Genomic DNA, 23662 nt, shown 5'->3' with positions numbered 1-23662 from the left:
GGTTGTGTTGAAGGTGGCCATATTAAATGTATATAATGTATATAATATAAATGTTGACCTTTTTTGGCAATCAGAATTATAATCTCAGTGCAATGTTGTGCCAAACACATTCGTCTTTTGTCATCATCTAAGATGAGCTCTGTAAATTTTCTATAGGGTCCTCTTGTTTATTTATTAATTTCTATTAGTGTTATATCAGTTATTGCATTATACGTGTTGCATGTCAAAATGACAGGCAGCAGTGTGTGTGTGAATATCAATCCCAGCGAACAGCAACATCACGGAGCGCGAAATTTCGCCATCCGACTGAGGTAAGTGAACGAACCAAGAGTGGAGTGACACCGCATTTTCCCATCATTCAGCGGGGCGTCATGGCGGACACTAGAGAAAAAGCGCTGCAGGACTACAGGAAGAAATTGCTGGAACACAAAGAAGTTGATGGGCGACTAAAAGAATGTAAAGGAACATTTAACACTGATATTTGCGTTCGTGCTAGAAATTCGTGTTGTTTAGTTGACTGGTTACTTGTAGATGGACAGGCAGCATTGACTAGCATACCAGCTAGCTAGTGCTTTGTCATGCAGTTAGCTTCTTGGTGGAAATGTATGGAGGCTACCGGGTCTCGCTACCAGCTTAGGAGCATAAACATGACAGTGATACAGTTCGTCCGTTCATTGGATAATTCATATTTTAAGGCCGGTTAATCTAAGAATGTGAGGTCATTATTTGTTAACGTTATCAAGAGCTATAAGTAGAGCTAACGTCTGACTTTTCACGTTGATGCGAGCATTAGCTATAACAAACTGTTCCAGTTAGCTCTTAGTGTGTGTGTATGAAACATGTTGACTGTCCGTTGTTTTCCAGTGAGAGAGCAGCTGCGAGAACAGACCAAACAGTACGAGAAATCAGAGAATGATCTCAAAGCTCTCCAAAGCGTCGGTCAGGTAAATATACCGTGTGGAAATTAATCATTTGGCTTCAACTAAAGACTGAAGGTTAACGTTGTACATCAGTGCATTCACACTCAAGCAATGCAAAGAGAAGACTGTTCGCTTGTTATCTGATGACAGAAATCTGAAGCCAGTGACAGTAATTAGATGTGCGATATTTCTGGCTGTTGTAAGTCAACAGACAGAAACAAGCAGTTTCCACCAATGCGCTAGAGTGCTAAACACTTTCAGCTGACTAAGCTGCTTTGTGCCACAGGTGAGAAACTAACAGCAGACAATATGAAAAGAGTGATTTTTCTTTTCTCCTTTTCCCCTTTGTGTCCCAGTTAAATAACTAATAGTGAGGCTATAGTACATGAAGCTAATTTCAACACAAACAGAAGGGACCTGATGTATTTTTTTTATTAGCTAACTATTTGTCTTCCCTGCAGATTGTTGGAGAAGTGCTCAAACAACTCACTGAGGAGAAATGTAAGTCTTAAATTCCCATATATTATAGCAGAGGTAGAAAAGGCTGATTGATTTTATACTTCTCTTTAGTCTTCTACTGTCAGGCTCATTATGCAACACCTATGTTGAAGCCTGGTAATCAATGGAAATAACAAATGTGAATCTGTGACATGTGTTACAGTGTTAAACTCAGGTGTGTGGTTTGTTTGTTTTTTGACTGAAGTCATCTGTGTTTTGCTCCTAAATTACAGTCATTGTAAAGGCTACCAATGGACCCCGATATGTGGTTGGATGTCGCAGGCAGGTAAGGGTTGATCACATTCTAGTGTTTGTGCTGTCTTGTAATGCAGAATTTTCTTTAGGGTTTGGAAGCCCTCTGTAGTCACATCTGAGAGCTTTGAGTGCTAAGTCATTTGATTTTCATCATTTATCAATGATGAGGAAATAAAAATAGGTTTACAAAAGACTCTGTACCAATGACCAGATCTGTTTCTTTGTGTACAATGTTGTAAATCAGCTGGAAGTACTCCATTATTCAGCACTGAGTTATGTAATTTTTAGAATCAGCAGTGGCAGTCTAACTTTATTCTTGTATATTGAGTCAATACAGCTAAAGAAGAAACACACTTCACAATGTTTACATTGTGACATATCAAAAATGATTTATTGTTTAATTTTCACTAATCAAACTTTCTCAACAAATGCTGACTTGACTGTATAAAATGGAAACTCTTCCAGTTGGACAAATCCCAGCTGAAGCCGGGGACCAGAGTGGCTCTGGACATGACTACGCTTACTATCATGAGGTAAGGTGGATATGATTATTATTTTGAATTGGTTCACCAGAATCGTGTCTCACAGCACTAAGAAAAAGGTTTATAGAGGCACACCAGGTAAGACCCCAGGTGCAGGCTGTGTAAAGAAGCAGTGAGATCCAGCACATAACAGCAGGGTGCAAGATGCTAGCAGGCAGGGCATACATGGAACACTATAACCAAGTGGCTGGAATAGTATACAGAAACATCTGTGCCAAGTGTGACCTGAAGTCCAGAGGTCAAAACGGAATACAACCTAGAGGATGGTGATGGCTGGTGGTGGCTAACCAACAGTATTACTATTACCATAGTAGTGGACAAGCAGAGGAAGGAGGCCGTAGTGATAACAACATCAGGAAGAAGGAACACAACAAGCTCAAGAAGTAATAAGGGCTGAGAGAGGTGCTCAAGAAGATGTGGAGGGTGAAGGCAACAGTGGTCCTAGAGCACGTGGTAATCGGAGCACTCAAGCTAGTGACCCCCAAACCTGGCGAGTGGCCCGAGCAGATCCCAGGAAATGTGGAGCTTCCTAAAAACCCAAATTAGGAGCACAGCATCTTTTATCAGGTTGTTATTCACAATAAGCTACCATAGTAATTCAGCCAGGAAAAAAGAGAGCTGCTTTGATGACACAGGAAAGCTCTGACTGAAAGTTCAACAAAGTGCTCTCCTGCTTTGCAGTACGGCCCTCAGCATTGATTAATAAACAATAGATTTATCACAGCACACAGGTTTGTTTACTTTTACATCTGAATTAATAAGTCTGCTGCAGTGGGGAAACTCCATATGGGTTTGCTTTATTGTCATTATATGACATAATGAAATCACAGTTGCAGCTCCCTTTAAATATCAATATAAATTAAATAATTTTCATACTAGTTGTGCGGGCTTTCATCGACCTGTAGGGCTTGACTGAAGGCATTAAGCTGAACAGATGATGAGCTGGGTGGGAGGAGTCAGGATGTTTTTGGCTCTTCTGCATCTGGAATTGGCGATCTCCTCCAGGAAGGGTCAGAGAGCATCTGACGATCCTCTGTGCTGTGTTTATGACGCTCTGCTGCTTCCACTGTACCACACTGAGATGCAGTAAGTAAGGACACAAGTAGCTTCTGATTCAGTCTCTTTTTACTGAGGATTGGCACAAAGTGCAGACCCTGCATCGCCTTCACTGCCATCGCCCATGTATTCTCCAACCATGAGAGATAATTTATTATAATTTATGATTGCAACTCCCAGAAATCGTCTCTACCCAGTCTCCATAGAGGGTATAATCCCCTGCAGTCTTACGGAAGGCGACGAGGACCTTCCTGGTTTTTGAGGTGTTTAGAAGCAGGTTGTTGGCTTCACACCACTCTGTCAGCAGCCTCATTCCCCTTTATGATTAGGGATGGGTACTGGTATCCGGTGCCATTATTTCGGTGCTTTTTTTTTTTCCTGAGATGGAAAGAATTTTTTGGGATTCTAGCCAATCATTTTACCTTTCCAAGGACAGTAGGCGGGCCGAGGTATGTACATTCTTTTAGAGCAGAGCTACAGATTAAAAATGCCCAAGGCAAAGTGGTCAAAAGTCTTGCTGTACTTCACAGCAAAAGATGCAAACTCAGCAGCCTGCAACAAGTGCTTTAAGGTGATGCTGTGCAAAGGAGGTAACACCTCGAATCTGATGAAACACCTGGCGATGCATAGCGTTTTTTTAAAAGCCGAGAAATGCACCGTATTTGATAGCTTGCTGCGAGACCTCACACCGAGCGCATCTACTGCGGGTGTGGTGCCTGTTATCGGACCCGGAGTTAGCAACATCCCCCAAGAACCAAAAGAGGAGAGTCCTGGCCCCTAGCCCTGCCAGTGTAGCAGAAATGATGACGGATGATGATGGCAGCAGCAGCCGTTCTTCTCTGGGCGAGTAGCTTAATGTTGTTCGTGTGTAATTTACGTTTAGTAGGTTAACCATGTTATTACATTAATGAACGTAAGGTGAACTAGCAAACAGCGTTGTAGTTACATGCGGCTGTCTTCTTGTTTGATGGCAGATACTCCCTTCACCCTGGCCAAAATGGCTAAAATGACCAAAGAAAAAGTGGAAAACAGCTAAACATGAAAGGTTTTTGGACAAAGTTTGTGTTTTTTCCATTGTTTAAGCACTGCTTCCAGCTAAGAGGGATACCATATATGCCCTATAGCTGCAGAAAAGGCTAACATTGTTATCTTTTTACAAAAAAACAGCTAAACATGAGAGGTTTTTGGACAAAGTTTGTGTTCTCCATTCTTTAAGCACCGTTTAAGCACCGGCACCGTTTCAAAAGTACCGGGTTGGCACCGGTATCGGATAAAACCTAAACGATACCCATCCCTATTTGTGCTGAAGCCCATCGGGGTGGTGTCGTCTGCAAACTTAATAAAAAGGAAGCTTCCTGAACTTGGCTTATGTGATGATGCCAGTGTATGTGTGGCCTGTTTTTTCACAGGTACCTGCCCAGGGAGGTGGACCCTCTGGTGTACAACATGTCCCATGAGGACCCTGGCAGCGTCTCCTATTCTGAGATCGGAGGCTTGTCTGAACAGATCCGTGAGCTGAGAGAGGTACAACAAACATGAAGTCCTCCTCAACTCTCGTGTGCTCTGCATTATTTATCTCAGTGTGACTGGCTCCAGTGTTTTATTACATTTTTTTTGTATGATTTCACCTTCACTAGTCATTGTTTTACATTATATATTTAAATGAGTCTACAATAATGGGGCTGCTGCTGTTTTCCTGCAGGTGATTGAGCTCCCACTGACCAACCCTGAGCTTTTCCAGAGAGTTGGCATCATTCCTCCTAAAGGCTGTCTGCTGTATGGGCCCCCAGGTAACTGTCATTTCCTGGTGTTTTCACATTACAGCACCAAATCGCAGCAATAATTGCCTCAAGGTGCTTTATGTTGTAAGGTAGACCCTACAATACAATGCTTTATTCTCTTGAAAACATTCATAAACCTATGAATATTTCTTCCTAATGGCCAATGGCATGAGGAAGAGTACATCTAACAGCTAGGATCAAGTTAGAATACAATGTTTTCACAGCTTGCCAAGAAATCCTGTGATTTCACTCACTTTAGTCCAAAGAGTCTTCTGTGTTTCTTCTTGTCTTTGTGTTAAAGTGAGGCTGAATAAGCTGAATTTTACTCATTTGTCACTGTAGTGTTTCAACTGCACCTGATTTTAATCACAATTAGAGTTCTTCATTGTTTTTCATATGCGAAAAGTGACTTTGAACATACAGCTCTAGTTAGCCTTGGGTTGTCAGTGCAAGCCAAAGTGCTGTACACATTAAAGGCTACATGCTCTAATCACACCTCGATGCAGTGTGGAGCAAATTGTTGCCTAAGCTGAAAATGTCAGCCTTGTCTTGGTTTCAATACACCTTCTTGAACTGATGTAATCACACCAATTTTCACTTAACGCATGGTGTGAATACGCCAATAGGCTTCATCATACATCCATGATATGTTTGTTTTATGGGTGCAACAATTTTTTTTCCCCACTGATTCTTCGTTGGGAGCATAATGTAATCAATCAGCCATAAAAGCCTGGTGGTGGTGTTGGTGTCAGGAAGACAGGCGGGTGGCATGGACACCCAAGTCTGTGAATGTGATAAATCGAGTAGAACACGATGTAGTATTTTTGAAATCCGTACAACCAGTACTTCTAATGGTCAGTGGTGATTTGTTGTGAAACAGGCACTGGAAAAACTCTTCTTGCTAGAGCTGTGGCCAGTCAACTGGACTGCAATTTCCTGAAGGTGAGTCTCAGCAGCTCCATCAGAGTGTACTGCCACACTCAGACACAGTCACTCAGCTTATTGTGTGTCTGTGTGGCTGCTGTAGGTGGTGTCCAGCTCCATTGTGGACAAGTACATTGGTGAGAGTGCCAGGCTGATCAGAGAAATGTTCAACTATGCCAGGGACCACCAGCCATGCATCATCTTCATGGATGAGATTGATGCCATTGGTAAGTCAGCGTCAGCTCTACAGAGAACGATAGGAAATGCTTTATCCCATATTTGGGAAATTCTTTTGTTAAAGTAGTAAAGCCGTATTTCCAAAATTCAGATCATACTTAAAGTTAAGACGTACTGAAAACAGGAGCTGTCTTTTTATTTGCCTGCTTGTCACCAGTTTGAATTAAATTGAAGTACTTTGTAAAGCCATGTCACAGGTGTGAGCTTCAATACTGACACAGCAAGCACAAAGTTCATTCAAAAAAGAGTTGTGTACTGAGTATTTATTTACAGTGAAATTGTTAGAAGGGTGCTTGAGATACTTGTGTTTTTCCCTGTAGGTGGCCGACGTTTCTCAGAGGGAACCTCAGCTGACAGAGAGATTCAGAGGACTTTGATGGAGGTAACAGAAGCACCAAAACACCACTCAGCAGCACTCTTTGTTGTTTGAATATAAACAGCAAATATGGAACAGTGTGATCGCCTGTTTTGCGTCATGCTTTCATGTTGCAGCCAGAAGGTGCTCAATCCACCCAATACCCCAAGTGTCCAGCTTAGGTGCCTTTTATAAAAACTAAAAAACATTTTATTGGACTTCATTTTCCATTCTACAGAATTGTATTGTACTTGGAGGGTGTCCTTAGCTGTATCAGTCCCTGCCAATAATAACTGCCAGTTATCAGTTTATTGTAACTCTGCAGTCACATAGTGACTATCTACAGTAAGAAACATACTAAACCAAATGAATTTGAAAGCAAAGTACAAATGAAAGTATAATTGAGCCTTAGTGAGTAAGGATGCACGTTTTTACCCTGCACGAGAAATAAGCTCACACACAAAATCTCCATCAAATTGATGCAAAGCTTTTAAAATGGACTGGTTCTTATACAGCGTGCCTCATTCGCCCATACATACAAGCACTTTCTATGTTTAAATACTTTCTATATTCTATATACTGGGGCTAGTATCTCGCCTGCTTTCCCCCCTGAGCTACAGCATCTCCACTTTTGTTCTGCCATGTGTGACATGAATCAGAAGTACTCCAAATTTCTGGGCTGGTACTCACTATGCTATCCACATACCACACATTCCCATTTTTCTATACAGGAGACAAGTTTACCTGAAAGTAAAATTGTGTGGTTACAGTGTTGTAAGAGAGAACGTCTGTGATCCTAACATGAGCAATAAAAGCATCCCGATTCTCTGAGTCTGTGAGATTAAAAATGCTTTTGGCTGCTCACAAGCAGCACATCAACTCACCCTAGATGCCCTTCCTGACGCAGCCACCCAACCCACCCCACCCATCTGTTGTTATTATAACAGATGTTAACACAAAGACATTAACAGCACAACACGCTTTTCAATCGTCTGTACTGGGTCTGTTTAGGCAATAAGACATCACGTCAGTATGTCGGTTGTTCATTTGAAGCAGACCTTTCCAAACATTTGTTGTTTTTAACTTGACTCTTGTAGTCACCAGTAACATGGTTGCCGTTGCAGTGGACAAGTGCTTAATCACACAGAATACATGACATGTCTGTGTGTTTTCAGCTGTTGAATCAGATGGACGGCTTCGACACATTGCACAGAGTCAAGATGATCATGGCCACCAACAGACCTGACACTCTCGACCCTGCCCTGCTGCGGCCTGGCAGACTGGACCGCAAAATTCGTAAGAACTTCTCCTGTTCAGCTTCTCTGTCAGCTCTATGTGAGCCCACGCAGGAAAACCACTTTCCTTTGTCTCTTCCTCAGACATTGAACTGCCCAATGAGCAGGCTCGTCTTGACATCCTTAAGATTCACTCCAGTCCTATCACCAAGCACGGAGAAATAGGTGAGTAGACGAGCATCACCTCAGTCCTGCTGCACTTATCCAAATGTCAAACGGACTCTGTGTTACTTTGGTAGTTTGCTCATTTAAGGTGCTCTGCCTGGAAGTTTCAGCATGTTAACTTGACAAAAATCCCTCAGATGAACAACAGGTTGCTTTCCTCTTTGCTGCCTACTCATGACTTGTACATATCTCTGTTCTTTGAAGGCTTTTGTTAATGTATTTGTTGCAGAATAATCGACACGTGACCTCCGTTTTCATGGATCTAACTGTATGATTACTTTCAGATTTTGAAGCCATTGTGAAGCTGTCAGATGGTTTCAATGGAGCTGACCTGAGAAACGTGTGCACAGAAGCAGGTCAGATGATCATTCCTTATCAGATCTATGATGAGCTCTGAGAAGCTCTTCTCTCACATGGCTCTGTGTATGTTTTCAGGGTTATTTGCCATCCGCTCAGATCGTGAGTACGTAACTCAGGAGGACTTTATGAAGGCCGTGAGGAAGGTGGCGGACTCAAAGAAGCTCGAGTCTAAGCTGGACTACAAACCTGTATAACTTGTCTGTCCTTTTCTTTATTTTTTATTCCTCTGTCATGGATTTGCTGTGTTAAAGTTTGTTTGTTGGGAAGCGGTATTAAAAGGAAAAAGGAAAAAAAAAAAATCCCTCCACCTTCAAGATTGCCAAAAGTGACTTTCATAGTGACGTTACCTGCTGTTTCCACTTATTAGTCGAACCTGCCTCAGTGTTTACACCACATGAAAGAGGCTCTGTCTTATAATCCGCACTTGTATAAAACGGCTTTATGTCCACAAATACAACTGTTGCCGAAGCTGTGTTTTATTTCCATCGTTCAGTTTTCTTCTTAATTATTCACAACTGAAATGGAAATTTGACAAAAACATGCTCCTGTTAACTAATCACATCCACAGATGACCACAGAGGTGTTCAGTTTATGTTTTAGACTGCTTTTAAACTTTTTCAACCAGTCTCTGATTTTTATCTAGAAGGGTGATATTAACCTTTGAAATGCATATTTTAAGATGGCAGCAACTGGGACTTAATAATATGGACTAAACTTTATGGATCCATGGTGAAGGTCCTACTTGATTTAATTTAGTGTTATTTATATAGCGCCAAAGCACAACAACAGTTGGCTCTTTAATTTTGATTATAAAGACCTCACAATAATACAAAAAACCCAACAGTCAGATGACCCTCTATGAACAAGCACAAAAATAGGAAGGAACAACTCCCTTTTAACAGGAAGAAACCTCTAGCAGACCATCTGCTACCACTAGTTGAGGGTGAAGGGAAAGGAAGAGCGCCAGAGAATAACTAATGAGTAACTAATGCAGAGTGTTGTATAAACACACAGTAATTGAAGAAGAAACACTTGGTACATCATGGGAAGCAGCTGAGACCTATTGGAGTGTAAATGGATCCAGTCCTAACTCTATGCTTTATTTCTAAAAGTAGAGAGGGTGTCTATGGAGGGCCAGGAGGGACAATTCATGAATTGTCACCAATCACAGTCAGGGGGCGGGGTTAACGCTGGTCGAGTCAACACCATTGCTTTGGCCTTTCAGCGGGCATTTCTCAGCGCCAACAACAAACATAGAAACTAACTAAACTATCGAGTCTTTCTCTCATGATGTTCGTATGTGTCATGCTCATTTCAGTCACCAATTCTGAATTATAACTAACATTAAAAACATGTTAAAGGAGAGAGAGCAAATAAATCTGATTAACATCTGATCTTTGAGTTTTTGTTCAATAATCAGCATGACCTGTGTATACACACATAAACTTTATTAAAATGGATAACATTGGTGTCCGTCATGTAGTAACTGTTTGGTTTAACTGTACCAGGCTTGTTAGTGAAACACAAACAGACTAATATTTTATTGTGAATAATAATCATGAGGCTAAACAGGCAGTCCAGCTGCTGCCTCAGAGCCCTGTACACCATGGAGCGAGGACAGCATCTCCAGGATATCTTTCCATTATCTGGAATCGCTGACCCCAACACTGGGACCAGGATAAGCGGTTAGGAGCTCTAAGTTAACCCAAGGTTTCCCAGCATGGGCACATGAAAGCATCAAAGTAATCTAATGGTCATATCTGTGTTCATCAACAAACTCATCCTTATTACTGCCACCTATTCCAGAGATGGGAAAACCTGCATCGTAAAGAACATAAAAATATAGCAGTCAAACGCAACACTTGTAAAAGAGATGAATGCTTCAGTTTGTTGCAGGTCAAAGTGAAATGAATGCGATTGGTTGAACGAGTGTTCGTGATGTGTGTTCTTTGTTATCTGCATTATTTTCATCAGCGTAAGAGACTCAGCAGCAGATTAGAATCAAGTACAACATTCATACATTTAATAAATCACCAAATTAATACACCCATGTTCCTGTGACCATGCGACGCACTGATTTTAGTACAGCAGGCTGCACACTGCTCATATAAAACATATTCCCCCATTATATTGTCACTTAAAACATGCTGTAAATAAAAGACTGAATGAAAATATAAAAACAAACGTCAAACATGGGCTCAGTCTACGTTTGATATGATAATGCCATCCAGAGTAAGCAAACAAGAAATTAGAGGTCATCAAGGTCTTTAAGTCTTACAGAAACACCTGCAGTTTAATTATCATGGAAAGATAAAGTATTATCATAGAAGTGAAAATGTATGCTGTTCCTTCTAATGCATCAAAGTTTTGCTGTGTAGTTTGACACAGAACTCAGAAGTTGGAGCTGGACAATGTTCCAGAGTTTAGTTAATGAGCATCAACAGTGAAACTAAACTCTGGCAAGCAGTGATGTAACAAGTTACTGTAACCAGTTTCCATGTTTTTAGTCATCAGGTTTAGTAATTTATTACAATTATGTTATTATTTAAATTACAATGGCTCTCAGGTTTTTTTTTTTACCCTGCATGCTCACACTACAGTCAGCTGAATCAGCTCGTTTCTGGGAGGTGGAAAATGAAGAGATTGACAGCTTTGATGAGTGCAGGTCTGGACAATCTTTTTATTGAATTAAAGGACAAGAAAAACAAAGCCAACAATAACCTTGTAGCTTCCACTTCCACCTGTTTCTACCATAGAATCACCCCGGCCATCACTCTGGGCTGTTTTTCTGTTCATATGTCAAAAGTACAACACAGCTTGTATGCATGTTGTGCAGAACTGTAGCTTTAAATTATTAACTGGTAACTATAAGACAATTATGGAGTAACACAAAAGTGGTGAATATAGGTAATATAATGTATTACTTTTAGGAAGATTATCAAGTAATATCTAATCCATTACTTTTGTGAGTAACAACCACAACATAAGCGGTCACAGTGATGCCACTTTCAGCAAGAGGAGCCAGAAAACATCACAATATTACTGTGAACACTCCTGTTTGCTGAAGAACTGAGTGAACATAAGGAACTGTTGAGTGTAACAAAAGTACTGCAGAACAACCCGAGAACATCCTTCCATGTATGGTGGAGGCAATGTCACTCTTGTAGAAAGGAAACTATCCCAGAGGCTAGCTGAAGCACTGCAGAAGTTGGGTAACGCTGTAAAGTCCTGGAGAATGTTTTAAAGAAAGCCACCAGACCTTAAAGGAGCACAGACAGGTCTGATCTGCTGCTAACCAAAACACCTGTCACACAGGCGACAGATCCTTGTAGTCATCTCTTCTATCATGTCCACCAGTTCACTGACAGTCATTGCTCTGTGTCAGTGCAAACGACTCCTGGACAAAGGCTCTACAGATGGGGCAGTGCTGGAAAAAGGACACGCAGCTGTCACACATGCAGGCGTGTCTGCAGGGCAGCAGCACCCTGTTCACTGCTGCATTCTGACATACCACACAGTCTCTGCCCTCCGTCCCCTCTGACCAGTCTTCCTCCTCCATCACTGGGATCTGATCCTCGCTCTGAGTGTCACTGGGTGTGAAAGTGTGCCCCGAATCAGCAGACCCAGACATCCCCCCGCTGTCAGCAGACATGAAAAGAGGCTGCAAGAGACAAGAGATAGGTTTTTCTTAAACTGCTGTAACAAGGCCCTAAGTGCTTGGCAAACTGGAGATTTTCACACGTGTATTGACACTGACAAAGACGACACAAAATATGTAACATTTTGCTAGTCTAAAGCCACAAGATCTGCCTGATAGGCATCTGCACTAATCTGCATCAGGGTGAGAACTGCAAGAAGAGTCAGTGAATTCATCTGAGTGTTCATCCTGCAAGTGACGGGAATTCTAGCTCTACTAAGAGAGCCTGCTCTTTTGGTTTCTAAGCAGCTCGTCAGAGGTTTTGTTAGTTAATTTATTACCTAAACTTAAGTAAAATGATGTCTATAATTAATGACTAATGTTTATTATATATAATGACTTATTAAAGTACAAAAACAAACATCCATCTCAGTTTGCCAAAAACATACAATCCCTGATTATAAATTTTGAATTGTTTACAGTGAAACAATAAAAGACAATCAAACAACTAAATAAATGTAACTGCTTAAAACAAAAAGAAAAAAAGCTCTTAGTCCCATTGTTAACTTCAAAGAGACACATTTTGTTCCTGACTGACACACCACTACATCATGATACATTTTCCTTCAAAGCACACATTACAGAAGGCAGGAAGCACTGCATTAATGAAACCTAATTTACCACATGGAGCCTTGCTCTAAAAAACTGTCACATTTAAGACTGTCCTTGAAATAACTGTTTAAACCCAAACTTTTTAGAGCCATAATGTGGCACTACAGAATAGTAACCAACCTCCTGATGTTTGTATTGTTGGTGAAATAAAAAAGCTGCTTTTTTGTTGTGCTGGCCGTGGCTGCAGCAATGACTCTAATGGTGAAAACCAAGGAAAGACTGTCCACTTTCACTCTTGGCCTTTAAACACAAGTGCTTCTTGATTGCTGGCTGGCTGCACTGACACAGGAGAATCCAGGAGTCACTGGGATTTATGCTTCAGTGGGAAATGAAGTCATAACCGCAACCCCCTCTGAAACCATGGGTGAAAAATAACTGAACAAAGCCAACAACTATTCCGTTTTGTTCTTCTCATGCATTTTCTGGCCAATTCTTCACCTCAGTTTTTGAATTTGTCAGTGACAGAATAACAATGGTCTCAGTATAAGGAATAATACTAATAAGAATAATAGCATCAACCTAGAAATAACAGCAAAGTCCTGACAGTTTGATGAAACTGACATCAGAATGTACAAAGAAGTGGACCTTTTATGTTATTTTTGACATTTAATGGTGTCCTTTAATGGTGTCCTTGAAATCAAATGCATTATTATTATTAGTATTATTATTATTATTGAGCAGCAATGCACGCAGAAAAAGATGTGACCAACCTTTAACTCGTACATGCTCCCTTGTGAGGTGAGGAGGTACTGGAAGAGAATCCGTGCAGAAAGCTTGTATTTGTCATCAGGAACATGAATAACTATGACACTAGCCACCTGAAAGAGAAAACATTTACAATCACTTCTACCAGTTCACCATGTAAATCTGCATTTTTTTTTAACTCACTGTGAGTGTTGCTGTTCTCTGACTGACGGCTGCTCCCACTTTGACACACTTTAAGTTTTCTTATTAGATAAAACTCATCGTTAGGGTTAGATCAGACTGCTCGGGGAGTTCTCATGATGCACTGCCCACTTTCTCTACCCCCACGCCCCTCTTCATTTTGACCACACTGTTACCCTGAGTGAAGGCAAGATGGTATAGTGTTGCTTCACAGCAAGAAGGTTCCTGGTTCAAATCCCAGTTGGGGCCTTCCTGTGTGGGTTTCCTCCTCACAGTATAAAGAGCCTTAAGACAAACTGGAGATGTTTATAAAATAAATAAATTAAATGATTAAACTCACAATGTCGTTCACGTGTCTTTCTTGTGCCTCTTCCAGGGTCAGCACAGCCACGAGAGGGTAGCGCTGTCTTGGCAGTGGTCCAAAATCAGTGATGCCCTGATCAGCGGGGATCTGTGTGTGCCGCTCCGCTCTATCTTCACTGCTGATACTGAGAGAAGGTCAAAGACACTAACGGCAGGAGACATGAAGACATGCTTCATGTCTTCATTCATAAGGCAGACATGAAGCATGAAGCTCAATGAGTCAAAGAGCGGAAATGTTAGAAATGATTGCTTTGACTGATGACTAATAACACAAACTTTGCTGCCACTGGCACAAGAACGTAAACAGACCACATGTAACAATTAGTCCAGTGCCAATCACCTGAATGGACCTCAAAGGTTCCTACAAGCGGAAACAAGCCACATCTCCACTGTGTGATCCCAGGGACTATGCTGTTGGGGGGCTTTTGTTACCGTGTCCCAAGGCAAATTGGCCAGATGAAGAGAAATTCAGTGAACTCCTATGAAGGGAACTAAACCAGGGGACCAGTCGACCCTGCCCAGAATAGGATTACTAGAGCTGCACCCTGCCAGGACTGGAGAAAGAGCTTGAAGGAGAGTGTCTGATGACCGGACCCTAGCCCACATGGTCCAGCTGGGCGAAAAGGAGCCCCAAAAAGACAACATGGGCACGCCCACCCCCTCCAGGACACAGCGTTGGGGTCAGGTGCAATGTGTTTCAAGCGGAGGGCAGGGGCACAGGCCCTAGCAATTGGATGCCCGGCTATCAAGGCTGGCTGCTGCGACATGGAACAGCCTGAGCTAGTGCGTAAGGTTGAGTGATACTGGCTGGATATAGTCGGGCTCACTTCAATGCAAGGCTTGGGCTCTGGAATCAGTCTTCTAGAGAGGGGCTGGAATCTGTTCCAGTTTGGAGTCGCCCTCTGTGAGAGGCAGCAGGCAGGAGTGGAAATTCTTGTATCCCCTCAGATGGCTGACAGTATATTGGTTTTTTTACGCCAATGGATGAGAGTCCATTCAGTGCTGCTTCCCTGCACCTTCAGGTCGAGGACCAGGTCCTGACTGTCATTTCCACTTGTGTGCCCAAAGACAGTTGAGAGTATCCAGCCTTCCTGAAGTCACTGAGTGGGTGCAGGTTCATCTGGTTATTCTGTCGTCCTACTGGGAGACTTCAAAGCTCATGTGGGCAATGACATCGATTACAGGGGTGTGACAGGGAAGATCAGCCGAGTGGTGTCGAGTCTGAATGCGAGCGGTGTTTTGTAATTAGACTTCTAAATAAAATCACACTTCTGGGGCAGTGCCTCTGGAATGGTAGACTGGGGTGGTGATTCCCATCTTTAAGAAGAGGCACCCACCAGAGGACCAGAGGGTGTGCTCCAACTACAGGGGATCACACTCCTTAGTCTCCCTATGAAGGTCTTTTCCAGGATACTGGAAAGGACAATTTGTCCATTAGTTGAATCTTAACAGTGTGGCGTTCGTCCTGGTCGTAGAACATTAGACCAGCATTGCAGCAATAAGTCGGACTCATTTCTGGTAGGTGTTTTACTCCGCTAGAGCTCTTTGTCACTGATTCTCTTCATAATAAATGTTTATGGACAGAAGTTCTAGGCATATTCAGGTGCCGGAAGGCTTCCACTTTGGTAGCCTCAGCCTCATCTCTGCTTTTTTTAGATTATGTGGTTCTGTTGGCTTCATCAGGTGGTAGTGGCCACCAGCTTGCACTAGAGTGGTTCACAGCAGAGTTTGAAATAGCAGGAATAAAAATCTCCCATTCTAAATCTGAGGCCAGAAAAGGGTGGAGAGCCCACCCTGGGTCAAGGATGAGTTGACACCCCAAGTAGGGGAGTTTAGGTGTCTTTGGGTTTCGTTCAGGAGTGAGGGAAGAGGGGAGTGACAGACTGACAGACAGTGTGAAAAAAGAAAGAAGAAATTTCTACACTCCAGCTCAACTGAACAACACAATTTTAGATCTCACAGGTCAAAGATCAAGTCTAAACTGTTTGGCAGAGGCATACCACTGAGATACTTGGTTAGCAACAAATAGGATACTGGAATTTCTGGCAATAATAGTAGTGGAGGTTCAGGGCTTCCTGGAAATGCTGGTGGGTGCTGAGCATCATGCCATGCTGGTGGGCATGTAGCACTCCTTGTAGGGTACTGACCTCACAGCCCCAGAAACAGCTCAGGACACAGGACTCCAGACAACAAGGTCTCACCAGCACACCGTCTGAACAGAGCAAAACCAGAAAAAGGTTCAGTGTTCCACAGCATCACCATTTAGAGTTCTTTCCATTGAACAGCAGACCAAATTGATAATTATCAAATTGATTATATAATTATCAATTTGATAATTATATAGACTACACAGAAACATTCTCTTGGCAGTCAATAGATTTACAGTTTTTTCTATTTAGTACATCCAGCTGGACACCATCCTCTGGAAACACACTAGAATATGAGGGTTAACAGATGTTTCTGGATGCAGGCATGGAAGTTTCACATCCCCAAATACTTTTGGGCCAAAAAATACCTTTTCCCAGTAACAGCATTATTTCATTCCTCATCTGTTCTCACCGGTAACACTTGCTGATCCAGAACCCAACTCCAGGGCGAAGGGATTGGTCACCTGAACCATCTGTTTCTCAGCGGCTGGTAAGCTGGGCTCTTGCTCATCATAGCTGCGAAGTATAACTGGAACGTCAAAGCCAAACCTACAGAAAAGAGGCGAGAGTAAGCAGAGTCTCTCTGTCTGGTGGTGTTCTCGCTTAAATCTAAACCGATTCGATTAAATGCAGAGGGGTGCACACACTGGCTGGCTGTGTAGAAACATGCTCTTCTGAATTAACTGCTACAATGTTGACTGTAGTCTAGAACATGACACAGTTATGCCTGGAAATGTTTCTACAACCAATTGTCAACAATCAAAAATCCAACTCAAGTGCAGATTCTGAACTTTATTGTAAAAGGATTGAACAAAAATAATGCATTGAGGAATTACAGTCCTTTATACAGAGACCCAAATTTTTAGAGCTTCAAATGCAGGTCATATGAGCAATTTGTTATTTCTTCATCAGCTAACCAGATACAACGTCTGAATTGTTTCTAAGTGTTGCATGTCCATTTCACAGAATAACATATTCAAGAATAACAGGCAATTATTAGGTTGCAAAATGAAAGAAATTCAGGTAATGAGCAAAAACTTCAGAGGAAGAAAAACCAATTGTCAAGGAGAAAAAATGACAGATGGCAGAGTTCCTCAGTATAAACACCAGCCATTCACCATTATTATCACTGCCATTGTGTACACTGCTCCCAGTGCTAAGGCTATTTCTAATTAGGCACTTGGAGGACTACACGACAGCAACATTGGGCTTCTACCTAAACACTTTAGCAGCTTTGAAGTGATTGGAGGGGATTTTAACCACAACAGGTTCAAGACTGCGCTCCCCAAGTTCAAGCAATACAACAACTTTAAAACCAGAGGGGTGAACATGCTGGACTCTTGGTGTACACAAACCACCAACACGCATACAAGGCAACCCCCTGACCCCACCTGATCATCTTTCCATTATGCTTGTACCTGCTTACAAACCTCACTGAAGCACATAAAGCCAATGACAAACAGAGGATGCAGCCTTAGCACTTCTACTTTAGGCACACTGAGTGAAGCCTCTCGGCGAGACCACATAAACATCCAAGAGTATGCGAAGACAGTAACCAGCAACACTGCACAGTGTACAGAGGATGTCACTGTAGGTAAGAACTTCACTACATGTGGCAATCAGAAAACCTGGAAGACCACAGAGGTGTGCTCCCTGCTGACACATCACTGCTCACAGCACTCGGTATTAACCCACTTGGACAGTAAAGACAACCACACCAGACTCCTGTACATTGATTTTATTTATTTTTTCTCCTTTGGGCGGGGGATCAGAAAAGAATTAAATGGTAAGCCGCGCTACTAGAGTCACATGTCATATTTACTATCATCTACAGGTGGAGGCCTCTGACAACGAATATTATTTTGAAACATCACTAGCCCATTATTTTTTTCACCTCGTTGTGTGTGTGTGCACATTTGTGAGGTTGTTCTAGTAATTTTCATAATACCCACAGCCCTAAAGTGCACCCCGATGAGACCCAGAAACCAAACTTAAGCAATGGTGAGTACACTAGCGTAGATAACGCCAGGTAGTGTGGTAAGAACATTTTCACACCCATCAAGCTCACCCACATCACCGGAACACAAACATCATAACAAAGCCCAGAAGTCCCAGATTGATCGCTCAGTGCAGAAACTATGATTGTCTGTCAGCATCACCGAGGAAAAAAATCATCAAATTTGTTATTGCCCGTCGGTTCCAGTCTTAAGGCAGTCATTAGTGACTGTAAATATTATGATTAAAGTATCAATGTGAACGATACTAAACTCAGATTTTTAATTATGATAGTTTCTCCAGTTCGTTCTGAAACCGTGAAAATTAATGGACTGTAAAAAATAGTTTGGATTATTTTAATTAAAGGTCAATGAAGTATTTTGTTCAACACAAAATAAGCAAGATGATTGATAGACATATTACAGCACGCTGCGCCATGTTATATTATGAAGGCCACATTCAAGTCGTTAATATATAAAGTCGAAGGGTACCTGTGTGGTGACAACGAATGTAAATTATATATCAAAGTGTGGCTAACTATATTAGCTAAATACAACTTACCAGCCGAGGACCATAGCAGCGGTTACAACGAAACAAAGCGACACCACACTAATATAAAAGAGCGGAGAGTACTCGTAGAGTGTGGCTAGAAACACCCCTGCCATTTCACATCAGCTTCAAGAATAAGCGTGTTTATTTAAAAAACCTCATATAACACCTTGGGTTCATTCCAATAATCCATCTTGCTTAGCAAGGTTTTCACTGAGACGTAACACGGAAATAGCTTCTTCTTCTTTTTTGTTTTTATTATGTATTGGTGGTTGTCAAACAGCAAAATGGTGCATTACCGCCACCAACTGGTGTGGAGTGAAATATCACAAAAATTTGAGAAAATGTCTGAAAAAATATATTTGAGAAAAAAGGCAGAAACCTAACTTTTTTTCTCAGAATTCTGGAAAAAAAATAAAAGATGTGCCCACTTTTATTTTTCCCCAGTGACTTTAATCCTCTTCCATAATTTGAAACAGTCTGATAACTTTCACTCCCGGAAGTATCTCTGTGGCTGTCATAGTAAGTAAGAGCTGTTCATATTCTCCAAATACTAAGGAAAGAAGCATCAGCACTTCCTTTAGCAGAGGATACACTGGAAACGCCGCCCCATAATTCATTGTGACGGATCATCCGACCATTCACGAAAATAACAACAAAGTAGCAAGAAAGTTGCGCATATCATGTAAATGTTAACTGCATTTTCCATTCATGCTAAGGAGGGATAAGAGTACTTTTAGAAAGTGAGTTCTGGCCCTGTGATTTATGACCGTAGAAGCAAAAAAATCATAATGGAATACTGCATTTTGTGTTTACTTGTGTTATCCTTCTCTAATATTTAAATTCGTTTGATCATCTAAAACTTTTAAATGTGGAAAATACACCAAAAAATATGAGATCAGGAAGGGGGTGAAAACTTTTTCACACCAACTCACAAACCTCAAGTCCACACCTGACGATACTGGCTGTCTGGGAGCTCCTCCTTGAATCACCAATAAAGCAATATGGGATAGGCAGGCTTTCGCTTAGACCAACAAGAGAGCGGGGAGAATGGCTTTGAGCTGACCAGTGGGAAACGTAACTGATTTTACGGCCTTCTGAAGAAGAGGTTTTATGTTTTAAATCATAAAACCTCCAGTAAATTTTTCATGCCTTTTGTCAGCGTTTTGATAACAGGGGAATTATAGCACCTGTTGTGGATAGGCGTAGCTTTGGGTCACGTGGTGTCGGTAATAGTAATAGTGATTGCTATATCACCTGTTCGCGTCCCGAGGGAATTTTTGTGAATGAGTGGGTGATGGGGGAAGTCGACTTTTGCTGACCGCTCAAGCTTAGAATGTTTATTTTGATCACTGTTTTTCTACGGATTTTAAGGATTTGATAACAAATAAAGGAGTTTTAACCTGGAACCTTGACTTACGTGTTGAACAGCGGGCGCGTCAACATTATTCCCCTATTCAGCTGCTCGGCGACTCAAAGGTTTGACAGTCACCAATAGCACCTTAATACAGTTTTACATATGTACAAAGCTGAAGACTAAGAAACGGTAGCTGATACATTTGATATCGTAGCTTCCTCTGACATGGTGTAGCCTTTCTTTACGTGTTTGAAATGTTTTTCACTGTTTACTCTTTCAGACTCTGATTTCCCCATTCAAAATACAGATGAATGTGTAATTAATTTTTTACTGATGATGGTGTTTTAGACAACATTAAAGAAACAAAAATGAGACCATCTCTCAATCTCTCATATAACAGCTGGTCCAGGACAGCAATGTGTGTCTTTATTATGCTGCACAACGTGTTTGGTGACTTAAGCAATGTTAATATTAAAGAAAGAATACCGTTCTATGTATGTGTATTTTTAGAAATAGTTTTATTTTACATTTGAATGTGGAGATAGATCAGTCTGAAATCGCCTTTTTACTAAACATTTCTGCTGACACCCAGAAACTAGGCTCTCGAAGACTTGCGATTAGAATCTGAGATTCAAATACCAGATGAGCTCTTAAGTGAGATAAATATACTAAGTGAAAATTCAGAAGTCCAGTGCTTCCCAAATTTTTGTCACTGTCAACCCTTAGGTAACCTTATACCAAAACAATGTAGAAGATAGTGCATCGGATTAGGACCTCAGCTGCAAAGTTTGCATTAAACCAGCAATGTGATTATTCATTACAACAACCAGGAGGAAATGCAGAACAGAGTACCACATCCTGCTGTATTTTTGAGAAGTACATTCAATAACATGGAGATTAGACGCATTTTGAATTTTCCACTTCCAGATAATACTCCAAATTATGCCGAATATTATGGGAAGTGTGCCTGAGATGTAGTTAAGTTAGAATTGCGAGGTCATCGGCTACAAAATAGTGTTTCTGCGACTGTACTGTAATAATGATCTGTCTGAATTTGACTGACTGTAATGTTCTCGCTGGAAGTTGGAGCTCCATTGTTACCATCAGAGCTCCTTCACATATTGATAGTTACTGAACAATGAAGTAATCAAAAAGAAAAGCTGGCATAGTGCATAACCTGAGTCACCATTTATGTTTTGCAATAAGTGTCCCTCAAGAGTTTAGCAACCTTCAGACAAAGAGTACGTCCACACACCATACTGCAAAAACCCTGTTTTTATTTCTATTTGAGAACCTTTATTACACCAATTAACATTTTAAAGCATTTCTGGGCACAAATGTTGTATGTGACCACAGTTATACAGGTTATACAAATGCCACAGGTCATTGTTCTGTCTGTTTGCAGCCATCTTGTAGTCACGAAGCTGCCAAGCCTGTTGTCTGCCCCGATGCAACCAAGCATCGTCGTCGACCCTGATACACATGGATATGAGTGAATCGGGTGAATCAGGCGAGTCTTCACACAGTCGACCGAAGCATCAGATATGCATCAACTGTGACACCTCATTCACCTTGTGATAGATCCATGTTTCCTTACTACAAGAACTACGGGGCTACACCAGGCACTGTGTGACTCTTCTATTACTCACATTTTTAGCATTTCAGACAATTTCTTTGAACAAATTGTCCCTAATGCTCAGGTAACCTGTAGGGTAACCGTCTCCAAATGGTGCTCCAGGAGATCTACACCCCTAACATGTGAAGCTTTGCCCTCAGAGTGTCCAGAATGTATTAAATCTCATTTTAGTTGGGCTTGGACCTTGCTTCCAGTTTTCTTTCTTTAGGTCTAACACAATGACTTTCTCAAAGGTAATTCCCAATAATTCACGCAGTTCTTTTAGTGTGCGAGACATACACGATGTGTCCTGGTCAGTCAGTATTTCTTTCGGGATGCCAACTCAGAAAATGGCCTGAAACCACACCTGTGCAACACTCTTTGTAAAAAAAAAAAAAAAAAAAAAAAAAAGGTGCACAGTAGCACTGCTTTGGGATTTCGTGTTGCACAATCCATCAGAACTAATACAAAGTGATATCCACATGCACTAGGGTGAAATTATTGTCCCTTCTCACTCCTATTATCAACTATATTTTGTGCAGCAGTTGACCATACAGCATGCTTTTCTGTCTTTTTATTATATTTAATCCCCTTCCTTTTTGCCCTGCCGACAGACAGTGGCTGCGGTGCACACTTTTCATATTTTTTAACTCTCGCTTTCAGATCTTTGAATGTTATAACTTCATTCTTCTCTGTAGCTGGTGGACTGACCAACAACAATGCAAGCAAGAGTGGCCCAAATCTTGGAGTGCAGCAGACAGCATAAAACGGAGGAGCATAAGACCAGCTTCAGTCTGCAGCTTTAAATCTTCAGCTCAGATCTTTAGGATGGATGGAAACCCATTTGACTCCACAGCTTTGGTCCACATTTCAGTCTTTGTTTGCTCAGATTACTTCTCGAAGCTCTCAGCTTCCCCTGGTGCTGTGCACTGCCAGCAACACTCCTGGTTTGCCCCATGTTCTCCACATCTAAACAGCTTAATATTCCATCTGCAACCTGAAATCTACTTGCCACTACATTAATCATAACAGGCGACTAACTATTATTAGTTAAAGAGTTTATCTTAATGTGTGTGCCAGCCAGGTTTACACCCATGTTCATGAAAACTGTTTAATATTCCAAAGCTGTTGAAAAACACCTTTACTGACCTCTTTGAATTCCTCTTAAAGTACTGTTCAGTGTTACAAACCTCTCACTGAGGGGAGGAGCTGTGTGCTTGTCTATCTGTAGCAGTGCAAAGCTCTGTGACAGTCTGGAGGTGGACATAGCAAATATGACACTGTTGTAAATGAATATTGTAGCTGTGTAAGCATCCATTAATAACTGAGGGGTTTTGTTTGTTTGTTTGTTTACCCAGTGTGAAAGCAGAATATTCAATTAATATTAATTTCAGGACTTTATGCATGACATTATGAACAGGGGCTGAGCCACCTAAAGATTTGATCCTAGAATTGCCCCTGAATCTGAAACTGCATGTCATGTGCTGTTCAGCTGATAAACTTTCCTCATGGATGTAATATTGTGTGTGACTGGGGCATGATGTTTGAGACTGGAGTTTGGGTTCCATTTATTTCACATGGCTTCTCTGTTTATGAGATATTTGCATACTCGAAAAATTGTTGTGAGCACTGTTAACAAATAGGTCAGCTTGGCCAACTCTAGGAAGAGTCCATTTATGGATGATAGAGGTCACTGCGCTCACTGGAATCCTGGAATTTCACTTTGTCATGAATCCATTTCGGAATAAGGCTGTAACATTACAACATTTGGTACGAGTGAAGCGCTGTAAATACTTTCTGGATCGAGCGATCCTTGAGGCGACTGTTGTTGTGATTTGGCGCGGGATAACTAAAACTTAATTGAACTGGATGCACCGTGGGATTCCTGCTATTACAAACAATTGTATTTTGGAATTTAATTTTGACACGACGACAGGTTAATAGTCAGTTTAGCAAAATTCTAAACAGTATAAGATGAAATGTCAGACGATTGTTTGACCTGATTTTGAATAAACGAGTGAAAAAACAGACTGATCTTCAAATTAAAGGTCTGT

At 41.4% G+C, this 23662-nt stretch overlaps 2 protein-coding genes across 3 annotated transcripts; one reads left to right on the top strand and one right to left on the bottom strand.

The window, feature by feature from the left end:
* Positions 1-324: 324 nt before the first annotated feature.
* psmc6 (proteasome 26S subunit, ATPase 6) lies at positions 325-9782 on the top strand. The gene is made up of 14 exons (XM_084952844.1): positions 325-456; positions 865-944; positions 1382-1421; positions 1652-1704; positions 2139-2206; positions 4681-4795; positions 4974-5061; positions 5933-5994; positions 6080-6203; positions 6534-6595; positions 7744-7864; positions 7948-8028; positions 8313-8384; positions 8464-9782. Exons 1-14 carry the CDS (start codon positions 372-374, stop codon positions 8580-8582), a joined length of 1170 nt encoding a protein of 389 aa, XP_084808970.1. The 5' UTR covers positions 325-371; the 3' UTR covers positions 8583-9782.
* A 1266-nt stretch (positions 9783-11048) lies between these two features.
* cgrrf1 (cell growth regulator with ring finger domain 1) lies at positions 11049-19695 on the bottom strand. Of its 2 annotated transcripts, none has more exons than XM_084952847.1 (6): positions 19576-19695; positions 16505-16641; positions 15980-16157; positions 13923-14070; positions 13408-13515; positions 11049-12049 (listed from the first exon to the last, which is right to left on the bottom strand). In XM_084952847.1, exons 2-6 carry the CDS (start codon positions 16563-16565, stop codon positions 11747-11749), a joined length of 798 nt encoding a protein of 265 aa, XP_084808973.1. In that variant the 5' UTR covers positions 16566-16641; positions 19576-19695; the 3' UTR covers positions 11049-11746. The 2 variants fall into 2 exon arrangements, with proteins under 2 accessions (XP_084808973.1, XP_084808972.1); XM_084952846.1 differs by lacking the exon at positions 19576-19695 and adding an exon at positions 18649-18894.
* Between the last annotated feature and the right edge of the window lie 3967 nt (positions 19696-23662).

Source organism: Perissodus microlepis, chromosome 15 (assembly GCF_051167445.1).
Source record: "Perissodus microlepis isolate ML-2025 ecotype Zambia chromosome 15, ASM5116744v1, whole genome shotgun sequence".
NCBI classification, from domain to species: Eukaryota; Metazoa; Chordata; class Actinopteri; order Cichliformes; family Cichlidae; genus Perissodus; species Perissodus microlepis.
The sequence above is the reverse complement of the archived record's forward strand: the minus strand, read 5'-3'. Positions and strand labels throughout refer to the sequence as shown.